The 27,569-nt window shown below is 44.4% G+C and overlaps 2 protein-coding genes across 2 annotated transcripts; both read right to left on the reverse strand.

The window, feature by feature from the left end:
* Positions 1 to 579: 579 nt before the first annotated feature.
* LOC122669621 (exocyst complex component SEC15B-like) lies at positions 580 to 3,185 on the reverse strand. Its single transcript, XM_043866419.1, has one exon. It carries the CDS (start codon positions 3,065 to 3,067, stop codon positions 647 to 649), a length of 2,421 nt encoding a protein of 806 aa, XP_043722354.1. The 5' UTR covers positions 3,068 to 3,185; the 3' UTR covers positions 580 to 646.
* Positions 3,186 to 7,822: 4,637 nt separating this feature from the next.
* LOC122669292 (bidirectional sugar transporter SWEET17-like) lies at positions 7,823 to 22,992 on the reverse strand. The gene is made up of 6 exons (XM_043866034.1): positions 22,855 to 22,992; positions 22,711 to 22,747; positions 22,335 to 22,545; positions 21,595 to 21,756; positions 9,419 to 9,538; positions 7,823 to 7,987 (listed from the first exon to the last, which is right to left on the reverse strand). The coding sequence occupies exons 1-6, from the start codon at positions 22,886 to 22,888 to the stop codon at positions 7,823 to 7,825; spliced, it is 729 nt and encodes a 242-aa protein (XP_043721969.1). The 5' UTR covers positions 22,889 to 22,992.
* Positions 22,993 to 27,569: the final 4,577 nt, after the last annotated feature.

Here is a 27,569-nt window from a genome sequence, read left to right on the forward strand (position 1 = left end):
TCTAATCAACCCAATTCCAAAATCTGGAGTGAGGCAACTTTGGGTCGATTCTGACTGATTCCAAAGCTGTTCCGGATTCGATTCGAAGTTTTAAATGGATGACAATGTTTGACTGCTCCTGCATATTAACATTTTGGTCAACATAGTCTATCATGTTCAGAGCAAAAACATAGTCTATCATGTATCTCTACTGCACAAGACAAAATTTAAGATAATAAGAGCACAACTGCATCCAAAAATGCTGAAGATCAAAATGCCTGTTTACAATCCTCATGTCTAATTTATGTATTGACCAAAAACATAACTGTTAGAGATGGCTTCAAAGAATCAAAATACAAGAAACAACTCAAGGGGTAAGAGGGAAAGAACCTTACCAGAAAAAGAATGAGGAAAATGATCTATTTTTTTATTTTTTTTTGGAGGGGGGGGAGGGGGGAGAGGTTGGGATGTGGAAACATATAACTACTGTGAGATCTGAGAGAAATTAACAGTGAGATTAGTAATGCCTGTGATAGGATATCATGGCAACAGGCACTGGGTCTTCTTGGTAAACAAGTTAGCAATTGACCGCAATGAACATATGAAAATCACAATCAGAGCCGTAAGATGAAAGGACAAACAATCTTACATACAGTAATGCATCAATTCAGCTCAATTCCTTGAGTCTCTTTACTAAAGCATCTAGGGATTTCTTCTTTGTATTCTGCTTGAGGCCCCTCCCTGCAAAGGATCCAAATATCCGATCTGAAGGATCCCTTAGCTTCTCTGAAACCGTCACCACTTTCCTATAGTCCAGCAAGTTATAGCTCCTCTCCCGAATCACTGGGTTGAGAAAACTTTCAGGATTATTGCTCAAAAGTAAATTAAGCAACTGCCTTGCTTCAGCCAGAGCTGACTTCAATTGATTTCCATCCTCCTCTGAGAAAAGTTGAGCTTGGTTTTCTGTGAATGATTCCAGCATCCGAATATCAACATCAATCCCCATAATAGCATTAATATTAAACCTCTTAACTGAATCCCCAACTAGAATCCCAATGATAGTCTCAGATATATGGGAAAGAACATCTTGTAGAACCCTTTTAAGTACTTCAACTGGAAGTATCTGTTGAGCAGTGGAAACTAATGTCTCAAGATATATAATCACTTCATTCACATACTCGTTGCCATTTTGTGGTGCTTCATCAGCCATCCAATTCACATTCTCAGTCAACATCATGAACCCATCACCTTTGGCTTTAAGCATACCAGAAAGCATCCCTTCCGCAGCATCACGGGCAGTTTTCAGTAAAAATTGTTTCCTACCTCTCTCTGCCATTCTCAAGGGTATACCTGAAAGTTGGGCAGCATGGCGGAAGAAAAAGTCACAGGCCCTCTCCAAAACGGCCATGTTTGCTGCTACCTGCATTGCCTGGGAAACTCCATGGACAGATGTATCGATAAGCTTAACCAGTGCCCCATCCAAGACCTCATTCAAAAGACGTTCCAAATATTTCTTGACAACATCATAAAAATCTAGCTGCCCACCATATGTCATGAAGCTTACAGAATCCTCAATAAAGGACCGTACAATGCGACAACAATCTGGAACTGTAGAAGAAAATGGTGCAATATATGGGAAAGCTGGAATTATATCAGATGTCTGGAGCTGAAATGAGAGCACATTCATTGAATACTCATACTCCTTCTTCATTAGCATCTGGTCGAACTTATCAGCAGCAAGAGCTTCTGCTATAAATTTCTGACAATCGGAGAGCAGGAGCTCATGATATTTGTCACTGTGCTTGCTAAGAACATCGAGCAGAGCATCCACAGGGTAGCCATATCTACGAAGGGTCACACTAAGCAGACTAACATAATCTTTTATAAGGAGGAGATGATTTGCGGTTTGCATCCTAGAGAACTGATCCTCTAACACGGAACACATCTTTGAAACAGCAGCTTCCCATAGATTCTCAACTTCAAACTTGGAAATTAAACCACCACCCGTTCTCAAAATCCGATCCTCCACGATGAAGAATCCAGCAATCTGTGCGAAAAAGGTCTGATGGGATTCAAGAAACGGAGTCATGGAGGATACCTGATAATCAGACGTCAATTGAAGCTTCCGATTCTCAAAATAGTATTTCTTAAATCGATCCTCAAGTCCCAGGGTATGGTGGATATGAAAAGCCCTGTACAAAGGCGTCAAATCAAACCCCAAAACGCCACTGCCACCGTTACTATACTTCTCGTTAGCATCGTCTCCGGCAGCACCAGTGAGGATGTCATCGTCATCTTCCTCTTCCAGGGCATAAACACAGTCCCTCAAGCTGAGCCTGCTCTGCTCCTCCGCCTGACGTTGCTTTATTCGAAGCTCCTCCTCTCTCTGCCTGGCCGACGACGCTTGCCCTATAGCCACTTGACCTAAATTCCGACTAACGATCCGGATCTCGACAAGCCAATCGCCGAATTCCTTACTGACCCTCTTCTCGATGTGTGATCGAATGGCTGGGATCTGTTTCTGGAGCATCTTCCGAAGTGTGGAAGACGGAGTTTTCTCCAGGAAACCGCTCTCGATCGCATCGACGCACTTCAATGCCATATAGAAATTGTTAGCAGAGAGATGAAAATTGGCTCTGGAACAGAGCTCCATCAATCGAACACAGATTTGAACGGAATCTAGGGCTAAGGAGACGTTACGGCTGACGTTCTGAGCCACAACGAAGGCGTCAAGGGAGGCCAAGAGAGGACCTGCGACAGACTGCAAGAGTTCGTTTGAGTGGGAGAGAGATGACTTGAGGGAATCGACATCGGAGAGAAGAGATCGGAGATCATCGACGGCCATTATAAAGTCTTGGTAGTGTGCCTTACATACCTCCTCGATCTCGGATTCTTTAGACCGGCCGAAGTGGCGGAGGTGGTGAAGGAGGGTTTCGGGTTTACCAGAAGCAAAGGCTTTGCGTACGAAGGGCACTAAATCTTCGGTATTACAGATCGCGGAGGAGAGAAGAAGTTGGTCAAGCTTGTCCGAGGAGTCGCCATCGTTCGCCACGGGAGCAACTTTGCGGCTAATCCTTGACGTCTGCATCGTCGCTTTCGCTTTCGCTTTCTGTTACCGCTTGGTAGAGACAGTTACAATGGCATCTATCTATCTACCTTCTAGATTGACGCAGGATATTTAGCACAGAGCGAGCGAGGATGCGAGAGAGCGAGAGAGCGAGAGAGAGAGAGAGAGAGAGAGAGAGACCAGCGCTCCTGCAGGCGGAGCATGATGGAGAGGTTCGAGTGTTCGACTTCCAAGTTCCAACCTGGAATTGGCATTTTAGATCTCGAGATTTTCAGAATAATGAGTAAAATAAAGCTGGAGAATGGATGTGATGGGCACGGCTACGGTCGTATGTTTTTCTTTGGATTTTCTTATTTTTCTTGCAACCAAACCAAACTAAGTGGTAAAAGAAAATATGTTTTCCGATATGTACGGCGCTGTTTACTTAAACCATGTTTCTACATTTCTTTTCCCCTAGTCCCTCCCCCACCTAGATGGATTAAGTTTGGTTTGTTTGTTATTTATTTTTGATTTTTGAGAAAGAATGAAACACGCCAAACACCCCCTGCACCTATCGAAACTCACTGTCCGGGTGGGGTCCAACCCCATCTATTAGGGGAACTTGGGAAATAGAGCGTGCAAGAAATAAAGTAGATAAAAATACTTGCACCCTGACACTGGTCCTTGTGAAATGGGTGTGGTAGTCATTTTGTGTGTCCCTGTCCATGGGCAACATGCTCTGCATAATTCAGTGGTGTTCTCCTTTTTTTTTTTTTTTTTTTTTTTTTTAAAAAAAAAAAAAAAAAAGAAATAGACCGTCATGGACGGTTGAGCCGCGCTCAAGTTTTGCATTGAAGCTTGATGTTTGATGGGCTGGTTGAGGCCTGGGTTTGAAATTTTGATCGGATCAACCAATTCAACCCTATCCCAATTCCAATAGATTTAGATTAGACTTATCCTGTTTGGAAACTAGGGTTTTGAGGGTTTTTGGCTCACTTAATCAATTCTGGCAGTTCAAATTCGAATCTAGATCCTGATTCCTTTTTTTAAACCCTGGTTGAGGAATATCTCGAAGCTCAAGAATGGCCCATTTTATCTATTAGATTTAAAATGGTACCCATGGGCCATTTTGTTTCTGGTGGATTCGGATCGGTAGAGTGATAATAACAAGCTCAATTAAACTTGAACCCGGATTCTAGATTTTTCAAAATCACACAAGCTTAGTAAATTGAGCACAAGTTGCTCAACATAGGTCATAATGACCTAATTTCAGATCCTAATGAACAAGGACTTCTGTGGATACAACTTTGATCAATAATGTTTCTTCAGATTCTCAGTGTAAGTTATCGGAATTTTGTTACAAGTGACGACAATTGCACGGACATTCAAGAAACTTGGATGGAGTAAAAGATAGAGTGACTTACTTCTTTTCTAGGATGCAAATCAACTCTATTGATAGTTTACAACTCTTCTAAGATGTAGGTGAAGAACAATACTCTTACTCTTCTAGGAAAGAGAGAAACTTCTTCAAAAGCTTCTTGGTTGAACTCTTCAAGGTTCACAGGGGAGAACTCATCATGATTCTAACATATGCTCAAAGCAATTTCAATTGAAAAGTCAAGCTCAATTACAAATACGATAAGTAGACCTTTCATAGGCAATAAAAAAAAGAAAACTTAAAAGTTCCTTCAACATCTCAACTATTGAATTACATTGAGTTTCAAGGGTTGAGATTACTTCTTGATTTAGGAAAACTCTAAAGTTTCTTTTCCACTATCTTGTTGGTTGCTCCAAGCATAAGTACTATGTTTTGAACCTTGTTTTAAGAAGCATTGGTTATTGTTTGAATAGACTTAATGCTATTTTCAAGAGAAGACTCAAGAGGAAAAGAACTTAGCCAAATACAATTTGCAAGTGGGTGCCACATCATCAAACACTAAGAAGTTCAAGAGGCATTGTAGAGATTCTCCACTATTAAGATTTTTGTTGATCTTGGACTAGTTATTTTTTGGTCCGATGGTCTTGGACTTAACTTGATGGGCTTGGGCCTTGATACGGGCTAACCTCTTTAAAGGTTTTGGATAGTCCAAGTACTCGTAAATATGATTTACCATACATGTGTGGGCTTGGCCTGCATCAGTATCCTATCTTCACTTCTTTTGGCATTAATCTCGAAAAAAAATCCTCTGTAGTGCCCTAATCTAGCGGTGCACTGCAGTGCAGGCCTGAGAGCTCGACACGTGGAGGATGCGACATCCAACAGTGCCAAGCTTGAGAAGAAAGAAAAAAAAAAAACTGCCTTGTATCGAGCTCACACCATTGGATGAAGCTTCTTCTTCCACGTGTTGAGCTCTCAGTGCCGCATTGCAGTATACCACCATATGCCCGCATTGCAGAGGATTTTAATCCATTAATCTCACGTTCTGTTTAAAAAACATGTCATCATGCTATGCACACTTTATTCATGAGACATTGAGTAAAGTTTATACATAGAAAGACACGCCATAGAATCCTAAGAAACTTTTTCCTTTCTTTTTTGGGTTAAAATATGTTACAAGTATACGGGTCAACCCGATTGGTTAGATCCAATCTACAGTGTTATTGCTTTAGTTGGTAATGAAACTTGTGTTAAGCTTCAAGCCAGAAGGATAATAGAAAGTGTGAAAGAAGAAGGTAATCCATAATAATCCTAGAAAAGAAAATGCTGGGCTACACATAGGGTGGACTTGGGTTGGACCTACGCCCCAAGCCCAGTGATTTAGAGTTTCAGCTTGGGTTGGACTTATCAACCAAGCTGAAACTTCACCATTAAATGGGCTTGGGCCACAACTCCTATAGTAAAGGTAAAAATTTTCCTACTAAGATTGTGATTTAGTAGGAATGTAGAAAGCAAGGTTTTAGTCCATGGTATTGACATCGGTGATAGCTGTCGATACCAGTATAGATCGATTGTATTGGGCCGAATCAAACCGTTTTACCCATCAAAATACCAATAAGGGGTTTTTGGACCATTTTGCCCTTCCCTAGTCCAACTCCACTGATACTATATCGATATAGGCCATGGCCGATCCTAATACCCAAAACTATGGTAGAAAGGTGCCATCAACCATTCATGGGGAGCTGGAAATGAGATTAGATTGTATCTACTAAATTGTACATGTCAAAACATGATAGCACCATGTTCGTTTTAAATAAGAGGAAAATGTTCTCTGTGCTGCAGCGTAGGTTGTGCTCAGGCACATGGACCTGCCACTCAGGGGGGCAGGATGGTCATTGCGCCCACCCCATGTGCCTGGGTGCAGCCTGCGCTGCGGCAGAGAGAACAGTGCCCCTTAAATAAGTTCCCTATAAGATATATTACGTATTGGGTTTAAGGTCCTCACCACGCCAGCACAAAACCCAAATTGCATGCTAGCATCGGTTTCCCCATCCAAAACAATATAGCACTATCCCTTCAACATGTCCTATATACCCCACCCCCATATTTGTTGTCCCGTAATACCCCTTCCAATGCCTGAAACTGCACACAGGTGCCGGAGGGAACCCTCCCCTTATGTATTATAGAATTTTATTCTTTGTAAGGTGAATAAAACCTTTTTTTTATTATTTTTTCCCTCAATCAGAGGCTACGAATTTTCAAGCTTGGTCTACTTCAGATTCTAAGGTTTCTATCAATGGTCTGGCTCAAATTGGGCCAAGTAACATTTGGGCTTTGGATCCAGCCTGAAGACGTCCTTGGACTTCAAGACAAAATACAGCCCAATATTTGAGCAACTCATGTAAGGGTGTCAACTTAGAACTAGAACTAAAAGCGACTATTTAAAACCAAATCGAATTGAATAGAAAAAAATTCTGTCTATTTGGTTTGGTTTGATTTTGATTTTAGATTAAAAATTGCCGGTTTGAACTGAATCAAATGAAATGTAACTCGTATAAACCAAATCCGTGCAAATCTAAACCATTCTAAACCCTAAAGGCTAAAACACAAGTCCTACGATTTCAGTTTTCACTTCTTCTCTTCTGCTTCCGTCTTTAGTTATTGACTCTCCTCACTTCTCTTCTATACTTCTGCATTTTTGCTTGTTTTTTCTTTTGTGTCTTGCTTCTTTAAGGCTAGCATGACACATTCCCAAGTTTCTTATGAATCAAAGAAGTGAACCAAATAAAATGAGTAAGTTAAACCGAATTATGGAGACCATACAAGAACCATAAAATAGTATAAAAATACTGCACAATTATTTATACTCAATGATAATATAAAATTATCATTTTAATTACAATATAAAATACGTAAAAAATAATGTAAATTCTTAAATAATTGTAGATAATATTAAGTTACAATCGAAGTGGCGGATATTATCGAAGTGGATACGGATCTTTATATATCCTCTCAGTTCGTACAGTTCCTCTCATAGGGGGCAAAAATGATCACCTTATCCTCGGCTCGGATGGGGTTCACCCCCTCTTATTAGAGGCATTAGGGAACTGTACCGGACAGGAAACCAGAGAGGCCAAGTGGATACATCAATATCCAAATCCATATACAATTATCATCTTGATGTCAAAAGCTATCTAAATTTGTATCTGATTATCAGAATAAATATCCAAATAAATATATGCGAATCAAATTCGAATTTTCGACTATCCATATACATCTCTATTACCTAGCCTGTATACAGCCTTTGTTTCGATCTAAAAATGATGTAGTTAACTAATCCACTAAATGGGGGTGAATTAAGATAAAGATTTCCATTATAGATTTTACTAATTAAGGCTTCTCAACTCTTTGTCTCTTATTTAAGGATTCTCAATCCGATCCGCAGGAGAAATGAGATGTTGGTGGTGTTGCCATTCTTCCTCGACCCCTTCTAATCTCTTCTTCTTCGATGCTTTGGGATTTCTGTAGATCGCGTAGAGCACTAGCTGTGCTGTTCCAAGTAAAAATCCGGTCCCGTTTGGTACCTGCTTAGCAAACACCATAACCTTCCATCACTTTCTGCTTCTTGCAACCATCACCTTCATGACTCATGAGCCATGAAACAAAAGTGAAAAAATTTAAAAGCCAAACACCCATCCATGACCACGAGTAATGGTTCCAAAATATTCCAATCCAAGAGGTCTTCGGTATTGAACACATTAATTAGGTCTAGTGTTTTTTATCTACATCAGTGGATAGGTTATCCATTAGGGTCTTCTAATGAGGAGGAGGAGAGACATTTAGGTAGAGTGAGTGAAAGAAATAGAATGATATGTGCACGGATTATTCAAAATAAAATAAAGAAAAAAAAGAGAGAATATATAGGAAGAGAAAGAAATAAAATAAGAAAAAATAAAAATTAAAGGTAGAAAGAAAAGAAATATGAAAGAAAATAGAGAGGTTTTACGGACGAAGCCAGACGTCTCTATCTTGTTGGGAGGTAGTTTGCCTCTCTCAAGATAAACTCAAGAATATTTTAATATTTTCAAAGATAAATATTTCTTCACTTTCTTCTATTAAATAGGGATTTACAAATAATTAACTCTACAACTCACGTATTCCATTCACATACCAAATTAACGTTATTAGCTAATAGTAACTCCAACACACTACCTCACTAATAGGGATTAATAACTAAATAATACTAATAACCCCACAATAACTATTATTTTTTAGTTACACACGTAGCACGTAACAGAGTCTTCTAAGGAGGTGGAGTCTACCAAGAGAGTGGAAGAGGTGGAGTCTTTAAGAGTTGAGTTTTCGAAGAGAATGAGAGAGGTAGAGTCTTCCAAGGTGGTTGAAGTCTTCAAGAAGTGGAGTCTTCCAAAAGTGGAAGGGAAGTCCTATAAAAAACGAGAAGTGCTTCTCAGGAAGAATAGTGATGATCCAAATGAGCATTCAAGATGTAAGTATCCAAGCAAGATTCCATGGGTTACAACGTGTGTACTAAAAGTGAGTATCAAAGAGTGCATGGGAGATGATTGAGCGGAGGGCGTACAAGCAGGCTCGGATTGGGTATCAAATTGAAAGAGTTACATAGTTTCTCTTCTCTTGAATCTTTGTTGAAGATTGGATCTCACTCTATAGACATAGGTAGTTTTATCGAATCATGTATATCTCTTGTCTCTTGACTGTATGTGTTTGTTTTATTTCAAATTTTCGTTGATTCTACATATACGTTTTTGTGTGAAAAACACGATTCCGTAAGATGCTCACATCGAAATAGAACATTGTTCCCATGTTTTCACCTCAACAGAATTAAATGAGATATTTAAGGGAAAAAAAAAATAAAAAATAAATGAGATGACATAATTAAATATGTGACGATTGTTCATCTATCATATATCCGGTGACAGTAATAATAGCATTTGACTTGATTGTATAAAAATTTATGGGTTTTGATTAGAACTTACTCCAAGGAAGTAATCTCCAACAAGCAACGCATAAAATGCCCAAATCCCACCGTTTAAGAACAGGAAAAAAGACAGAAAGAAAGGCATGTACTCCACGCTCTTCGTCGTCACCACTGTTTTCTGCAATAATTCTCTCATATAAATCTGAGTTCAGTAATCTTTCAAAGTACGTTTTAGCTATCGGTATCGGTACTCTTATTGGTGTTAGCTGATACCGATACATAACAGTACCCTTAATTATCGGTTTCAGCCGATACCGATACAATATTGATTGAATCAATCTCTATCGAACTAATTTAAGATTTAAAAAAAAAAAAAAAAAAAAATCCAATTTTCATCAATTAATCCATTTATTAAAATTCCTTCATTATAACAAGGCCAAAGCCCCTTGTTACTACCTTCTACTATTACAGTATTACACTAAGAAAAGCATAAACAATTATAGCTATTTGTTGTCTTTCTTTCTCCCCATTTTCATAATTTTTTTTTCTTTTTTTTCTCTTTTCTTTTCTTGCTTTCTGATGAACCTAAATTCATACCAACCAATCAGAGGTCGCCATGTGGCACAACCTAAGAATGCGGGCCAAAACAGAGCCGGGGAAGAACCGACCGTAGACGTCAACCACCAGCGTCCACGGGCGCCAACCCCATCGGGCACGGCCACCCTTGGGCGCCAACCCCCCTTGGGGTGTGGACCTCCTTGGGAACCAACCCCCTTGGACGACAGCTCCCTCAAACACGTCATCCCCAGGCACAGTCTCCCTCGAACACGGCAGCAACCACCGCCATGAACAAGACATAGACCGCATCACCAAGGACTCTAAGCCACCGCCTATCAAGTCAAGTAGTCTGAAAGGACTCATATACTAGGAACCTCATCTACCACGTAGATGAGGTCTATCCACCAAGGATGCTAAGTCAATCATGACACTACGTCTCTCACGAAGACGACTACCAAGTCTACCATGACACTGCATCTCACGAGAAGACAACCTATCAAGGATAAGCCCTGCTACTCAGGGACTCTATCACCTACGGCAAACACTCTACATCAACTGGGACTTTCTACACCGCCATGCTCTACTATAAAAGGCAAGGTACACAGCCCCGTCAGGGGACATCTTAACTCAACTTGAATATTACTATTCATCTGTTTGCTCAGAGAAATTTAACTTAAGCATCGGAGAGTCCTAGGCCGGAACCACACCGGTTCTCCTTTGTCACCCCAAGGTCTTTTGCAGGTTACGACACTCGAAGGACCCTGAGCGATTTCTTGACGCAACAGATTGGCACCGTCTGTGGGAACGACGCTAGCTATTACCTCTACTAGCTTGTTTCCATAACTATTCAACCATGGCACCACTAGGTAAGAAGACCGCTCCCTCCACCAACAATGCCCCGAGGGAGGGGAATGGATCCCCTCCTTCAAAGAGCTCACGTCGTAGAGTCAATAACCAGGACCATGTCTCTCTGGAGAGCGAGATCCCAGACAATGATCAAGTTGCGGTGGTCGAACCCAACAACGAAGTGGTGGTGGAGGTGGTACCTGACCCCAATGCCCCAGCAACTATGGGTCAGATCAATGACCTACAGCGACAGATCCTTGAGGATAAACGACTCTTTTGTGACTACCTGAGGTAGCTTGCAACATCACACAGTTGCAGGACGGACCCTCGACGTGAACAGAGCTCTAAGAGGTCCCCTCCCAGGGGTGATAGATAAAAAGGCACACCAGGCAGCGGGGAGAGCCTTCCCAACCTAGGGGGAGGTCGGCGGATCCTCCAGCACGGTCGAATCAGGGGAGAACACTATCACACCGATCCATTATACCTAACCCTGAAGGGTCCATTGGGAGGTCGGTGTTTGATGGTTGACTAGGAGGAAGTCATGTGCCAGAGCAAAGTCGGACTTACCATGAAGCAAGCCCCTCGCGGTCAAGGCAAGATTCATCACGACGCGACCCTTCACCATCTTGCCAACAGTCCAGACGGGAGGGGACTTCCAGGAGAGGACGTGAACGAGCTCATAGCGAACGACCAGTCAGACGTGAAGGATAAACATAGGATGAAGAGTTAGACAAGAGACTCTGAGAGTTGGGCGAAAAGCTGGAAGGGTTGAAGAAGCAGACCAAGGGTGAGACACACTCAATCCCTGGACAACACCCCTTCTCAGAAGAGATCATGTCAGCTTCACTCCCATCCAGGTTCAGGCTACCCACCTTTGAACTCTACAGTAGTACCACCGACCCTAATGACTACGTCAATTATTTCAATGGCATGATGATGCTATATGGTGGATCGGACGTGGTATCCTGTCGAGCATTCCCTGCATCCCTCAAGGGTGCGGCGACCTCATAGTTCTCCAAACTGTGACATCGGTCGATTGGATCATTTGCAGAGCTATGTGAACAGTTTTTGACCTGCTTCTAGAGCAGCGTCAAGCAACAGAAGACCACGGTTAATCTACTGAACGTGATACAAAATCCTGGGGAGTCCCTCAGGGAGTATGTCAGTAGGTTCACCAAGGAGTCCTTAGAAGTCAGAGACCTAGACGACCAGACCCAGATACTGCCTTGGCTGGGGGCATCCGAGATATGGAGTTGCTCAAGGACCTGGCGCATCATGAGACCAGGACTATGAAGGAGCTCTTGGAGCGATGCAACGAGTTCGCCAACATGGCCGAGATAGTACAAGCTCGGAAGAAGGCAATTGAAGCCAAGCCACAGGACAACAAGAGGTCAGCACCAGATGACCGTAAAGAGAGTAAGAGGTCGAGGACTGAACGTCGACAAGAGAAGGGCGATCACCCATCAGGAAGAGGTGACAGTAGCCCGGAGAGGAGTGAGAGAGCTGGCAGTCCAGAGTTCACACCGCTGAACACCACCAGGTCCCAACTTCTTATGCAGATCCAGGACCGTGACCTAATTCAATGGCCACGACCCATGCTAGCAGGACCTGAGAAGCACAATCCCAACAAGTACTGTCTCTTCCACAAGGACTATGGGCATGACACAAAAGATTGCTACCAACTGAAGAGGAAGATAGAAGGTCTTGTGAAAGCAGGGAGTTTGAACAAGTATGTGAAGGGGATACGTGATGGCCGTTCAGGCCAGGGAGATCGAGGACGTGACCGAGAAAGAGAACCAAGGAGGGAAAAAAGAAGAGCGGACCAAGATAGGGAGAGAGACTGCACTGATGAAAGAATAGATGTAGCAGAGCCCAGCGGCACCAAGGGAGCCCCCATCCTCACCATACTTGGAGGACCAGGGCAAGAATCAACCAGAAAGGCCTAAGCCCATGCCAGGTTCGTGGGAGTAATAAAGAAGCCAAGTAAGATAGCAAAGACCAAGACAGTGATCTCCTTCTCGGATGATGATTTGGAAGGTGTGAGCTTTCCACATGAGGACGCCTTGGTAGTACAGGTAGAGATAGCCAACCGACCCATGCACAGGGTGCTTATAGACACAGGGGTGTCTGTGGATGTACTCTCACTGGAAGCTTACTGCAAGTTCGGATTCGGAGACGATCAACTCAAGCCAGAACCCACCTACCTCCATGGATTCTCGGGCGCCACAACCTCCATTAGAGGCACCATAGAGCTGCCTGTCACCTTTGGAGAGCACCCTCAACAGGTGACCATCATGGTAAACTTCATGGTCATCAGGTCCGTGGTGTAGTTCAATCGCCTCCTAGGGTGACCTTCTCTGATAGCCCTTAGAGGTGTGGTGTCTCCACTCAACCTGAAGATGAAGTTCCCCACTGACAACAGAGTGGGGGAAGTTTGAGGTGATCAGAAGAAGGCCAGAGACTGCTATGCCACCTTCGTGAAGAAGAACAATGGCAACACACGGGGGATGACACTATGCATAGAGAACCTGGTCAGCGCCCAGAGAGATGAACTGACAGAAAAAAGAGGAAGATCGGTGGAGGACCTCATCCCCTGGCCACTCAGCAAAGACGACCCTTCCAAGGTCATACAGGTTGGCTCATTATTGAGCGATGAGCAGAAAGAAGAACTAGGGCACCTCCTTCAAACTAACATGGATGTCTTCGCATGGTCAACTGCAGACATGCCAGGCATACCCAGATCCATAGCAGAGCACTGGTTACATGTATACCCAACCAGTAAAAGAGAAGAAATTTTACCCTCGATAGATAGGCAGCCATCAAGGAAGAGGTCGAGAAATTGAGCCGAGCAGGGTTCATCAGAGAAGAGAAGTTCCCTACCTGGCTCGCGAACGTGGTCATGGTACCCAAGCCTAATGGGAAGTGGAGAATGTGCGTCGACTACACTGACTTGAACAAGGTGTGCCCAAAAGACGAGTACCCACTACCCAGGATCGATCTACTGATCGACGCCAGCGCCAGACATGAGATGCTAAGTTTCATGGACACCTATTCTGGCTACAATCAGATCCTCATGCATGAGGATGACGAGTCTTACACTGTCTTCCGAACGAACTTGGAGAACTATTGCTATCATGTCATGCCGTTCGGATTGAAGAATGCAGGGGTCACCTACCAGAGGATGGGCAACAAGATGTTTGAAGAACAGATTGGGCGTAATATGGAGGTGTGCGTAGATGACATACTCATGAAAAGTGTCCAAGCCCACCAACACTTGACCGACCTGGAAGAAGCGTTCGTCGTGCTAAGAAGGAACCAGATGAAGCTAAACCCTGCGAAGTGCGCCTTCGGGGTGACGTCAAGAAAATTCCTGGGGTTCATGGTCTCAGTACGGGGAATATAAGCCAACCCATCCAAGAGATGGCACCACCCCGGATAGTCAAAGAAATACAGAGATTGAATGGAAGGATCGCTGCCCTTTCAAGGTTTGTGTCACGGTCGGGAGATAAGTGCCTACCATTCTTCAAGACATTGAAGAACCTCCGAAGTCCTAAAGACTTTGCATGGACAGAGGAGTGCCAAAAAGCGTTTGAAGAGCTGAAAGTGTACCTCGAGAATCCACCATTGCTTGGGCGCCCAGAACCCAACGAAGAGTTGCAGATTTACTTGGCTACGACACCCATCGCAGTGAGCGCAGTGCTACTAAAAGAAGAGGGTAAAATACAGAGACCCATCTATTATGTTAGCCATGTCTTGATTGATGCAAATACCAGGTACAAAAGGATTGAGAAGGTAGCATATGCACTGGTGATCGCGGTTAGGAAGCTCAAACCTTACTTCTAAGCCCATACCATCACAGTCCTCACCAACTTACCATTGAAGAAGGTACTGCACAAGCCAGACATCTCCGGACGGTTGATCGCCTGGGCGGTTGAACTGAGCGAACACGACATTAGGTACCAACCCAGGGCAGCCATTAAAGGCCAAGCTCTAGCGGACTTCATCGCCGAATGCACCCTACCTAAGACTGAGGTAGAAGCAAAGGAACCAGAGGACCAAGACCGAGGATCATGGGAGTGGTCGTGGATGGTTCGAGTAACGCCACAAGAAGCGGAGCTGGTTTCATACTCACCAGCCTTGAAGGATTTCGAATCCAATATGCCCTCCGGTTTGCCGTCCCAGCATCCAACAATGAAATAGAGTACAAAGCACTACTGGCTGAACTCTGGGTGGCCAAAGCCATTTAAGTCACACACCTATCCATCCAAAGTGACTCCCAGCTAGTGGTGAACCAGGTGAATGGAGAGTAAGAGGCGAAGATCGATCGAATGGCGTGATACTTAGCACGTGCTCGAGAGTTGATCAGCGGGTTCGTGAAGTTTGACATGGTTCGAGTTTTCAAGGTCGAGAACGCCACCGTTGATGCACTGTCCAGGCTAGCCAACGATGAACTCAAAAACCTGGCCAGTGCAGTGTACGTGGAAATATTACATGAACCAACATCCCAGGAGAAGCAAGTCAATGAAATTGATGAAGGGCCTAGCTGGATGGACCCTATACTCAGCTACCTACAGAACGACGTCTTACCAGAAGACAAAGTAAAGCAAGAAAGATAAGAATGAGAGCTACAAAGTACACCGTCCTGGACGGAGTATTGTACAAGAGGGAGGCCACAGTAGCACTACTTCGGTGCCTAGGACCCAAGGGAGCCCAATATACCTTGGCAGAAGTACATGAGGGGATCTGTGGAAACCACATGGGAGGACGACAACTAGCCTACAAAATCCTTCGACAAGGACTCTACTGGTCAAGAATGCAAGAGGAAGCAATACAATACATCAAGGCTTGTGAGCAATGTCAATTGTTCACCCCAGTACCCCATCTACCCGCCACCAAACTGACATCGATCCTCAACCCTATTCCCTTTGTCATGTGGGGGGTAGACATCTTGGGAGAGTTCACAGCAGCATCAGGCAACCGCAAGTACTTAATGGTCGCCATCGACTACTTCACCAAGTGGGTAGAGGCCAAGCCATTGGCCAAGATCACAAAGAATGAAATGGAGAAGTTCATCCGTGATGACATCATCTACAGGTTCGGTGTGCCACAAATTATAGTCTCCAACAATGGGAAGCAATTCAACAACCCTAAGTTTAGAGCCTTCGGCCAAAGCTACAACATTGACTATCGACCTGTTTCGGTAGCATACCCACAGGCCAATGGTCAAGTGGAGGTCACAAGCCGAACCCTACTGGATGGCATAAAGAAAAGACTGAAAAAGGTCAAAGGAAAGTGGGTCGAAGAACTACTGAGTTTCCTGCGGGCATATTGCACCACAGTAAGAACACCCACATAGGAAAAGCCCATTCTGCTTGGCATATGGCACAGAAGCATTGGCACCAGTAGAGGTCCTCGCCATGTCCCACAGAGTACTACACTTCAATGAGAGAACCTATACAGATGGACTGCGAGCCAACCTGAACTTCCTGGATGAGGTACGAGAGAAGGCATTACTGAAGAACATGGCATATCAGCAGCGAACAACCAAGTACTACAACGCCAGGGTGCGAGAAAGGCTATTTCATCAAGGGGACCTAGTACTAAGGAGGGCAAGTGCATCGCAGCCGCGAAAAGAAGGGAAGCTATCAGTAAACTTGGAAGGACCATACATAGTTTCCAAGCAGATACGTCCAAGGACATACCGCTTGAAAACTCCGGGGGGCAAGAAGGTAGACCGTACCTGGAACTCAGAACACTTGAAGAAGTACTATCAGTAGAAGTAATAGCAGTAGAGCAGCAACACCGCCAACAGCAGCAATAAAATAGTAGCGGTAGTGGTAACAGTAGTAGTAGCAGTAGCAGTAGATGGCATCACTATTTCAAGAATTATTTGAAATTTTTTATTGAAGTAAAGAGTTGGTTTCGAAAATACTCATCTTCTACTACTCGACCAGATCACTGCCACCATTCCAAGGTCCGTTGGCCACCAAGGTCCGTTGACTACCAAGGCGTTATGCCACCAAGGTCCGTTGACCACCAAGGCGTTATGCCACCAAGGTCCGTAGACCACCAAGGCTTTATGCCTCCAAGGCCCGTTGGCCACCAAGGTCTGTTGACCACCAAGACGTTATGCCACTAAGGTTCGAGGACCACCGAGGCGTTATGCTGCCAAGGCCCGTAGGCCACCAAGGTCCGTAGACCGCCAAGACGTAAACATCACTAAGAATTACAGACCGTCGGGGGTTACAAAGGTAAGAGAACCGTCAAGGCAACAAAGATCACATATATGCAACATCCACATCGAAGAAGATAAAAAAGTCAAGTACATACAATCCAAAAGAGATCACAATCCAAAGTTCAACATAAAAAAAAAACCTATCAACTCAGGGTGCATCAGACGGAGGGGCGGCATCCGACCCAGCGGGGGACATCATATTAGCCTCAGCAAGGCGAGCAACACTCTCCTCTGGCAAGACTACCCCCTCCTCCGTTGCCACAATGTCGCCCTCCGGAGAAGCACGAGCCACAGCCGTAGTCGCAGGCAACGACGTGGTGACCTCCGGGAACCTTGAGAAGTCATAGTCGGGGGTCGTCTCTAGAATGCGGACCGCCAAGTCTCAGATGCCGGCTTCATATATCTCTTGGTTGTACTTGTAGAAGTACGCAGTGATCTCAAGAGACTTCTGATAAGCTGCCACTGCTTGCTCCCTAGCCTTGGACACCTCAACCACATGACTCTGCCTCAAAGCGCGAAACTCCTTCTCTAGGGCACGAACTCTAGATGAGCTCTCAGTCGCTGTAGCAGACGCCACCCTGAGCTCCTCAGCCACACTCCTCTCCTGTGCCACGGCCTCCTCCCGAGCGACCTTATGCCCCTGAAGCTCCCTCTCCAAGCCTTGAAACTTGCGGTTCAGCTGGATCTCTCGGAAGGCATGGCTCTCTAGGCAAAGCACAGTCTCCGTGACACGATGTTGGACCTGCAAGCAACATAGCCACAAAAAATCATCCCAAGTACAAGAGCAATAACAACACCAAAAGAAAAAGAGTGAGAAGCACAACTCACAGAAGCTATGTCCTGGTTGAGGGACTGTGTCAGGAAGGCGTCGCTAAACCCTTGCAGGACCGAAAGCTCACTGGGAAGCCTCCCCATATCTAGCCACTCGGCATACATCGCGACTGGTCAACGTCGCTCCCTCCTGAAGATCCTAAGGTAGCACCAAAGGGGAGGAGGTGGGCGGATCAACAATAGCGTCAGAAGAAGAGGAGACCACCCCTTTGCCTCTAGAAGGGGGTGGAACAGAGGATCCAGGAGTTGTGACAGTATGAGATGACCGTGGAAGAATAACCCGAGGTCTAGACCTCACCGAGCCAGGGGGTCAGGGCCTCCCTTCCGCTTGGTCCTAGCGACCCCGGAAGGAGAAGAAGTAGGGACTGGAGGATCAGCAGCAGAAGAACCAACCCCAGGTGGAGCAGCCTCAGTACTCCTCTTCCGCAAACTCGAGCAAAAGACACTAAGATCAGGTCGAATATCCACTACACCGCAACATACAATCAAGGAACATACAACAAGTCAGATAATAGGTGCACAGAAGAAAAGTATATAAGCAAATACCAAAGAAGCCAAATGTCTTACCAGGACTCAACTTCCAAAGACATAAGAAGGCCTCGGAATCCAGTTGACGGACGTTGAACGGGTCGCATCCCTGACATCGCTGGAGGGAATCGCGCTCAAAGTCGCTCAACTCAAGAGGGAGGTTCACCCCCTTGACATCAATAACCTCCCAGGTAGATCGCAAGGCACATCGGGGGACCATGGCAAAAATGAAACGGTCTCTCCAATACTTCACTAAGCTGGTGATCCCCACCAGAGGATCGAGTGCGGCGAGCGACCCCCTAGGGAGACGACGGGCAAAGTGGAAACACCCCCCTTCCCCCTTCTTCAACACATAGAAGTAAGAGAACAGGGGAACGGCGGCGGCACGCCCCCTCCGAGCGAAGAACACCTAAAAGCCAAGAATGACATGCCAAGAGTTGGGCAACACTTGCCCAGGAGTGAGACCCCAGTGCTCCAACACCAACTCCACAAAGCGGGAGATGGGAAAACGAAGACCATGAGTGAAGAAGATACGGTAGAGGCAGACCTCATCCGCTTGATGGGAGTAAGCGCGGTCATCAGGACCAGGGACGTGAAGAACAACCTCAGAGGGTATATGGTACTCCCGATGAAGTGATGCCAAGTCCGAAGAAGTCAAGATGCTAGGAATATGAGCCAACTTGCTCTCAGGGTCACCGACTGAAGTAGAAGCTCTGGAGACCTTACGACCCCTGCTAGGGGCTGGACCTCCAGAAACCTCCTCATCCCCATCACTAGCAACAGGGGAAGGCAAGGAAGAAGAAGTATCCGCGGGGGATGATGACCCCAAAGAAGACTCCTCAGCAGATCCAACAACGACCGTAGTAGGATCAGAGTCATCAGATGAAGACATGGGCAAATAATGAAACAGACTGACTACTTACTTAGAGCGACTACCTCTCAAGATCAAGCAATCGATGAGAAGAGAGGGATGCCCACCTGCAACCACCAGGGCCGAACTAGTCAAAAAAAAAAAAAAAAGGAGAGAGAAGAGAAAGAAAGGACCATACCAGGCACAAACCAGAGAAGGGCGCAAACCAGAAGGGCGCAGACTCAGAGGGGCGCGGATCGAGAAGGGTGCGAACCAGGGGGCTTGGATCGAGAAGGGCGCAACCAGAAGGGCACGGATCGAGAAGGGCGCGAACCAGGTGGCGCGGATTGAGAAGGGCGTGGACACTTGGGCGCGAATCAGAAGGGCGTGGATCGGCGGGCACAGGCGCTTGGGAGCGAATCAGAAGGGCACGGATTGGCAGGTGTGGACGCTTGGGCGCGAATCAGAAGGGCACGGACCAAGCCGAGCGCGGATCAGAGCCCGGTGTAGATCGAGATAAGCGTCGACCGGCGGGCGTAGATCGTGGATGGTGAACAATGGGCAAGCATCAACCAAGGCAAGCTAAAAACAGATCAACAACCAAGCGAGTACAAGCACAAAGCCAAGGCCAAATACTAAGCCATGCACGTCGAAGCAAGCCAAGTCAAAGCTAGAAGCCAAGAGGCGTCAAGCGCGCAAAGGGAGAACACTACTTCTCATTGTGACCCAAGAACAAACATATGGGGGGCACAATGAATAGTAACCAAACTCAATGCCAAGCCAAAGTGGAAGATGCAAAAAGCAAATAGAGCAAAAACAAGAGAGAGAGGAAGAGAAATGGAAAAAGTGAAAAGGAAGAATGAGACAAGAGCATATATATCTACAAAAAAACAAATGGGAGAGGAGAGGCTTGAACCCACAACCTCTCCCTCACCAAGAAATTCACAAGCACATCCTCAGAAAAAAAATTATTCGCAGGGAACCCCCTAATGGGTACAAGTACGCAAATGATACTCTCTTGAGCACACTGTTCCAAGAGAGTGGGGGGCAAATGATGAACCTAAATTCACACCAACCAATCAGAGGTCGCCACATGGCACGACCTAATAATGCGGGCCAAGACAGAATCGAGGAAGAACCGACCACAGACGCCGACCACCAACGCCCATGGGGGCCAACCCCATCGGGCGCGGCCACCCTTGGGGGCCAACCCCGTTGGGGGCGCAGACCTCCCTGGGCCCCAAACCCCCTTGGGGTGTGGACCTCCTTGGGCGCCAACCCCCTTGGACGACAGCTCCCTCGAACACGGCAACAACCACCACCATAAACAAGACAAAGACTGCATCACCAAGGACTCTAGGCCACCGCCTATCAAGTCACGTAGTCTGAACGGACTCATATACTAGGAACCTCATCTACCACGTAGATGAGGTCTATCCACCAAGGATGCTAAGTCAATCATGACACTACGCCTCTCACGAAGACGACTACCAGGTCTACCATGACACCACGTCTCACGGGAAGACAACCTATCAAGGATAAGCCCTGCTACTTAGGGACTCTATCACCTACGGCAAACACTGTACATCAACTGGGACTCTCCACACCGCCATGCTCTACTATAAAAGGCAAGGTACACAGCCCCATCAGGGGACATCTTAACTCAACTTGAATTCTACTATTCATCTGTTTGCTCAGAGAGATCTAACTTAGTTATCGGAGAGTCCTAGGTCGGAACCACACTGGTTCTCCTTTGTCACCCAGGGTCTTTTGCAAGTTACGACACTCGAAGGACCGCTGAGCTATTTTTTGACGCAACACTTTCTTCAAAGGAATTGTTTATGCGTATTTAAAGTACTATCTTACAATGCACTGGCATGGCATGGGCTGGGATACCAAACTCAGATCTTTATCCCCTCTAGTTCTCTGCCTGACCTAGTTCCCCAGTGCCTCTAACAGAGGGGGGGAAATGACTACCCTACCCCTGCCCGAACACTTTGCCAGGGTGGGGTCCACCCTCCTTATTAGAGGCACTGGGGAATTGGGCCAGGCAAGGTACTGGAGAAGATAATTTTCCCACCAAATTCCATGGATGGTAAATGAATAATTGGTTGAATTGTATTAGGAAAAAGAATGCTAGCCGGTCACGTGGTTCTTGTGCCCAAACACAGGACCACGTGAATTTACCATTCAATAATTCCAAGTGAAATTGAAAATCCCATTTCAACAAACCTCCCTACTTGTGCTCTCATTGGTCCCACGCTGATGCAAGCGCTACATGACTAGACAAAACGATCTCTTGATCTCTTGCCCACAAGTGCACAACATGAGATTTATTTTTGAGATTTTATGAAGAAAAAAAGGTCAGTACTGGATATGCACTTACCATGGCTACAAGAGGTGAACCATACATAACTATATTTAACCCTGCACATATGAATCCCAGTACATCAATCCGCAGATCTCCATGCATTGAGAAATGGGTTGCCAGAATTACTGCTGCCAGAAATCCAACATCCAATATCACCAGAAGAATCACTGTCTTTGCCTGAAGAACGTAGAGATTAATTAGATCACCATTAAAGAAGATTATTTGAAAAAGAACGCTTACCGATTGTGTGCTTCCTGCACCCAGACATGGGACCACGTAAAATTACCCTTCAGCCCTAGTTAACTAAAAAATCCCATCTCCTTGGCTAGTGCTGGTGCAGGCACTACACGACCAGACAGCGATCTCTTGTCCTATTCTTATTATTATTATGGGTAAATGTTCTCTGTGGGGTGAGGGCGGGGGTGAGGGCGCACCACGCCCAGACACAATGGGGGCAAAATGACCACTCTGCACCACCCCATAAAAGGCAAAACTTCCGCCCCTAGATACCAGCGCACAGGGCCTCTGCCCTCCTCCCCCACAGAAAACACTCTCCATTGTTCTCTGTCTGGGAGCGCAGGCTTTAGTGCTGCACCCAGACACATGGGGCGATCATTTCGATCATTCAGGGGGGGTCACTATGCCCACCTCATGCGTCTGGGTGCATCCTGCGCCCCGACACAGAGAACATTTGGCCTATTATTATAATTACTATGATCTATAATGATACCAAAGAAAGCAGGCGCTGCAGATACCTTCAATTCTGCAGGTGCAAATATAAGGAATAGAACAACATATATGGCTTCGACCAGAACACCGAAACCATTGACAGTGGCAACAAGATAACTACCAGGTTTGATGATGCCGTAGTAAGTCCAAAGGGCAGTGTTGAGCAAAGTGCAGATGTAAGGAAGGCTCTCAAACTCTTCTGTGGATCTGTTCTTCACTATTCTCTGAAACGTCCCTCTGTTATATATCATCACATTCACAATTTACTTACTGTGTTAGTCCATTACCCACCATAAACTCTCTCACAAATGCTTCAACCCTTCTGGGTTTTAAATTCTAACTCCATATCTAAAAAACCCAACTGGGTTACTTCCATACTTTAGGGGAGTTAAGAGTTCTTACATAGGAGAAAGGAAAACTAGAACAGAAATGATGTTGCCTGAACAAGAAAGTCAGAAGCCAAGAGAGTGAGAGAGTGTATCAACTGCACAATAAGAAGTATTGGTTGAAGGGATTGGGAGAGCATAGACAGATAAGTACTATTACCTATGACTCCAACATAGAAACTGAGGCCTTCCATTTGCAGTGCTGAATTCTTCAGATCCTTGCTCTGGAAGGTAAGATGAGCATATAAATTTGGTCCAATTTGAATTAATAGAAGTGGAAAGATCTAGAGAAGTTGCCTTTTCTTGTGGAGGGAGGTATTTGATATTATTGTGGAGAGAGGTAATAGAAGTATAAAGATCTAGAGAAGCCTGTTTGCTAGTGGGTGCGGGGCCTGGTTGGGGACTAATTTTTGTCGGCCTTGGCTCCACCAAGGTACCACCCCTTGCATATGCACATTTTCTCTTCCACACATGGTGAAATGGTTTCCTGTCATTTTCTCCTAAGAGTCGTACTGTACCAAGGGGGTGTATGGACTTAAAGCTAATCTACAATGAGGCTGGATCAGGTTCTACCAAAGTGTTGGGGACTTGGTAGAACTCATCCTCAAAAGCTAATTGTTACTGAGAGACTGCTCAAGAATTCATATCCGTTGTGGAACTATTTTTCTGTCTTTCGAAAAGAATCACAACAATCTCCCCCTTCATGTGGGAGTTATCGAGACTTTCCCCGTCTTTCCCTCCACAATGGAGCATCCAAGATCACATTGGGTTCTGGTGCCTAAGTACGTATAACCCCCCCTACCACATACACACACACACACATTCTCTCATTCATATCTGATGTGAGACTATTTTTCTACATTCCGCGTGGAACTCCAACACTAAGGGCATACGAGAATTATTAATTTTCGTATGAGAACTTGTTCCTGCACTCATCTACGATTCGAAAATGCTATGTAAGAAAGAACAATTAAACACCCATAGCCAAAAGATATATGTGGTTCAACAAGGTGTTTATGTCCACGGTGAATCGTATCTCTGTTTACAAAAATTTCCTTCTTAATCCTAATGACCCTTGTAGTTTCCAATTTAAAAAATATATATAAAAATACAATTTTCAAAACCACATTATATAATACAAGACAAAAAATCTCAATAGGGGAGATTTATGATCTTCAAATATTCTTATTCACCGAGGGTGCTGAGAAAATTTCTTCTTTAGTATAATTTGTAAATTCAAATGGGATTTATTTGTTTTCATTGTGACTAATCTTTACGGATTCATGTGGTTGTATATTTTTTATTCAATCAAATGACGGTTCATGCCCTTCTCCATCTTCACACCCATAGAAGATGGTTCACCTACCATCTTAGGGTTCACAAACCTCGCCCAAGGTTTTAGTATGTTTTAAAATACTTTTCCCATACCCTTTTCCACCCCGAGTGAATGGAATCCCATTCACCATTGGTGGAGGGAAACTCGGTCCCTATATGTATATAGAAGCCCTGCCGTTCTTTTATCTTGCCTTTAACTCAATTAAAATTGAAACCCAGATGTGTGAGCACGAGGTGACCAATCCACAAAATTAAACTCCATCTAAACTCTTCCATGGAGGATATTAAGATATGGTCTTTATGATGTTAGGTAGTAAACCTTTCTTATGTGGGCCATTATAAATTAAAACGGACCTTTTTCTTTTTCATGTTATAAAGCAACGATGACTTTCCTGCTACCATTCTTTATCTCAGAAACAACCTTACTTTGTTGATACACGATTATTTTGGCGTTTAGAAATGATGATAATGTGGAGTAGTCTTTTTGACTTGATTATATATTGGACCCGAAATTTTGGAAGGAAAAGCTTTAACTGTGTCTGAAATCTTGAGAGTGATTCAGCTGTTAAAAGCAGCTATCTTTTATTCATATAAATCCCAATCAACATCATATATGTAATCTTACCTACTCCATGGACTTAGTCTAAAGAGGAAAAGTGATCCTCAGAATGATTCCTGATTCCCCATGCAAGCGTGGGAGTCAAGGAGAGGTCACATAGGGTAGGGATGTGATTTTTTATTTCAAGAGGGATTAGGCAGTAATTTTGCGTACTCCTATGTTTGAGCACAGAGGTCACGGGACCAAACAACATTCTTTTTCCTGTGTAAATCCGCTTAAGATTAGGTTTTTTGTAATAATTATAGCCTGTGTAAGCTTGGGTTGGGTTAGGCTTTAAGCTTCATGCTCAGCAATTTGGATCCTCTATTGCGGAGCTGTCCGGCAGGACCGTGCTGCCCAGACATGGTGTTGTGCATAATGTCCGCCTTACCCCTATCCAAACACCTTGTCCGAATGGGGGTAAGGTGGTCATTGCGTGTAACATCGTGTCTGGGCAGCATGGTCCTACCGGGTAGCTTGGCAGTAGAGGATTTGGATCCTCATGCTCAGCCTGGCCCAAGCCAGATTTACATGCAATTTATTGTGTACTATTTTCTTTTCTTCGATATTGTATAAATGTGGTTAGGATTAAATTTTCTTTTACCCCTCTTCACTGTGATGATGTGATGCTATGATCTCTACTATTTTCTTTTCTTCGATATTGTATAAATGCGGTTAGGATGAAATTTTCTTTTACCCCTCTTCACCGTGATGATGTGATGCTATGATCTCTCTCTCTCTCTCTCTCTCTCTCTCTCTCTCTCTCTCTCTCTCTCTGGCAAGAGATCATTGCTTGGCCATGTAGTCCTTGCATCAGTGTGGGAATCAATGAGAGCTCACATAGGGTAGGGATGTCATTTTTATTTCAAGAAGGGCTAGACGGTAATTTTGCATACTCCTATACTTGAGCACGCGACCAAGCAACTTTCTTTTTCCTGTGTACATCCACTCAGGATTAAATTTTCAGCAAGTATTATAGCTTGTGTAAGCTTGGGTTGGGTTAGGGTTCAAGCTTCTCGCCCACCTTGCCCAAGCCAGATTTACATGCAATTTATTGTGTACTATTTTCTTTTCTTCGATGTTGTATAAATCCGCTTAGGATTAAGTTTTCCTTTACCCTTCTTCACTGTGATGATATGATGCTATGATTAGATTCTGGGTTTATCATTAACTCTCGACCGTTATTTAAAATACCCTTTTCTAGTTCAATTAGATGGTCAGATGGGAAGGATGAAGACACACTCTTCACCATATATAATGTTTTGTAGGCCAAAATTTCCCTTCTATTTCACATGTGTTAACATTCTTTATGCCTAGGCTTGGAATATATTTGGGTTTGGGCCAGGCTGGGTTGGTTTGAATGAAAACGACCTGGATTCATAGGTTGAGGGAATGGCATTGTATCAAATATCAACCCTATCTACCCGAGTTAACTCAATTTCTGTGATTATCTAATCATGAATCGGCAAATATTGACTGTATAGGCTGAGTTAACTCGGGAGCTACTAGGACCAAGGCGTTAAAAAACCTCAAGCTGGGCGTAATAAGGATCAAACTTAGAAGTGAATCTATTTTAAACCTTAGGGGTGATGTTCTCTGTGCCACAGCGTAGCTTGCGCCCAGACACATGGGCCTGGCAGTCAGGGAGGTAGGGTGGTCATTTCGCCTACGCCACCAACACAGAAAACATTCTCCCTAAACCTTAATGCCAATCCAGATCCGTAGACGTCTAGGTTAACGGCGGAAACCAATACCAATCCCAATACCAATTACTAAATCCATGTTTCTACCTGCTCCCCTCTTTGCCAAAGGGAGAGCTTGTTTGTTTTGGTTCTTTTTATAAAAATTTAGGGGAAGGGTTTGCTGTCCGATTGTGTGGCTCCTCTACCAACTCGGGGGCTAATGAGAAACACGTAGGGGCATCCAACAAGAGGAATACAGTGGCCATTTCACCCCCTTTGTGTGAGAGTAAAATGGTTAAAATCCATATTGGTATCAATATCTTTGAGGGCAAAAACATCTTATGCATTGGATACAGCCGTTACAGATTGATACATAAAAGTATCGGCTTCAAAACTGGCCGATACCTGATATGACACCATGAACTAAAACTATGGTTGAAGCAAGCAGATGGGGGCCCAAAGTGTCATTGTAATGGTGGATGATCGGGGAATTAAAAGTCAGAGCACAGAAACAGAAGTTTGTCGATTTCACTACTCACACCAACCGAAAGCGATGAATCTTTCCCTTCCGCGTCCAATCTACACACCCCAATGGTCTACTAGTGGGTACTGGGCCTGGTGGGGCATTAATTTCTGCCGGCCTTGGCTCCACCAAAGTACCACCGCTTGTATATGGAATTCAGATCTCCTACCCACATTGGGACAGGTGGGGACAGATCTGACCCCTCCATTGGGCATGGGTCCTAGACTCCCATGGAGGAGTCAGATCTATCCCACCCGTCCCCATGTGGGTAATAGATCTGAACTCATGTATATCCACTTTTTTCTCTTTCACACGTGGTGAAGAGGTTTCTTGTCTTTTATGTGGTTGAATAGGACCATTAAGAGTCGTGAACAAAAGTCTATCCATGACACAAAGATATACGTGGTTCAACAAGATATTTACGTCTACAATGATTCTTATCTATGTTAAAAGGAAAATATAAAGATATAATTTTCATAAAGAAAATTTCTCCTTTAGTATAATTTGTAAGTTGAAATGGACTAATTAATATATGTTGTGACTAATCTTCACGATAATTTGGGAACGTATTTATTATCCAACCAAATGATGGTTCCAATTGTATTTTTTATTTTCACAAAACCAATTATCAAGAAGATGCAAGGATATACATAGATAGGTAAATAATTAAATTTGAAGTCGAAATGTGATACATGGTAAATCTAAATCATTTCTTAAATATTCAACTGTTAGGATGA

The sequence above is a fragment of the Telopea speciosissima genome, chromosome 7, assembly GCF_018873765.1.
Source record: "Telopea speciosissima isolate NSW1024214 ecotype Mountain lineage chromosome 7, Tspe_v1, whole genome shotgun sequence".
NCBI lineage: Eukaryota > Viridiplantae > Streptophyta > Magnoliopsida > Proteales > Proteaceae > Telopea > Telopea speciosissima.

Bases quoted from the DNA above. Each gene is read 5' to 3' on its own strand.
- LOC122669621 (XM_043866419.1), bottom strand. From the start codon at position 3,067: ATGCAGACGTCAAGGATTAGCCGCAAAGTTGCTCCCGTGGCGAACGAT.
- LOC122669292 (XM_043866034.1), bottom strand. From the start codon at position 22,888: ATGGAAGGCCTCAGTTTCTATGTTGGAGTCATAG. The intron at 21,757-22,334 runs GTATCTGCAGCG...TACGTTCTTCAG, and splicing joins TTGCACCTGCAGAATTGAAG to GCAAAGACAGTGATTCTTCT. The intron at 7,988-9,418 runs GTAAGTTCTAAT...TTTGCTAAGCAG, and splicing joins TTGGAGATTACTTCCTTGGA to GTACCAAACGGGACCGGATT.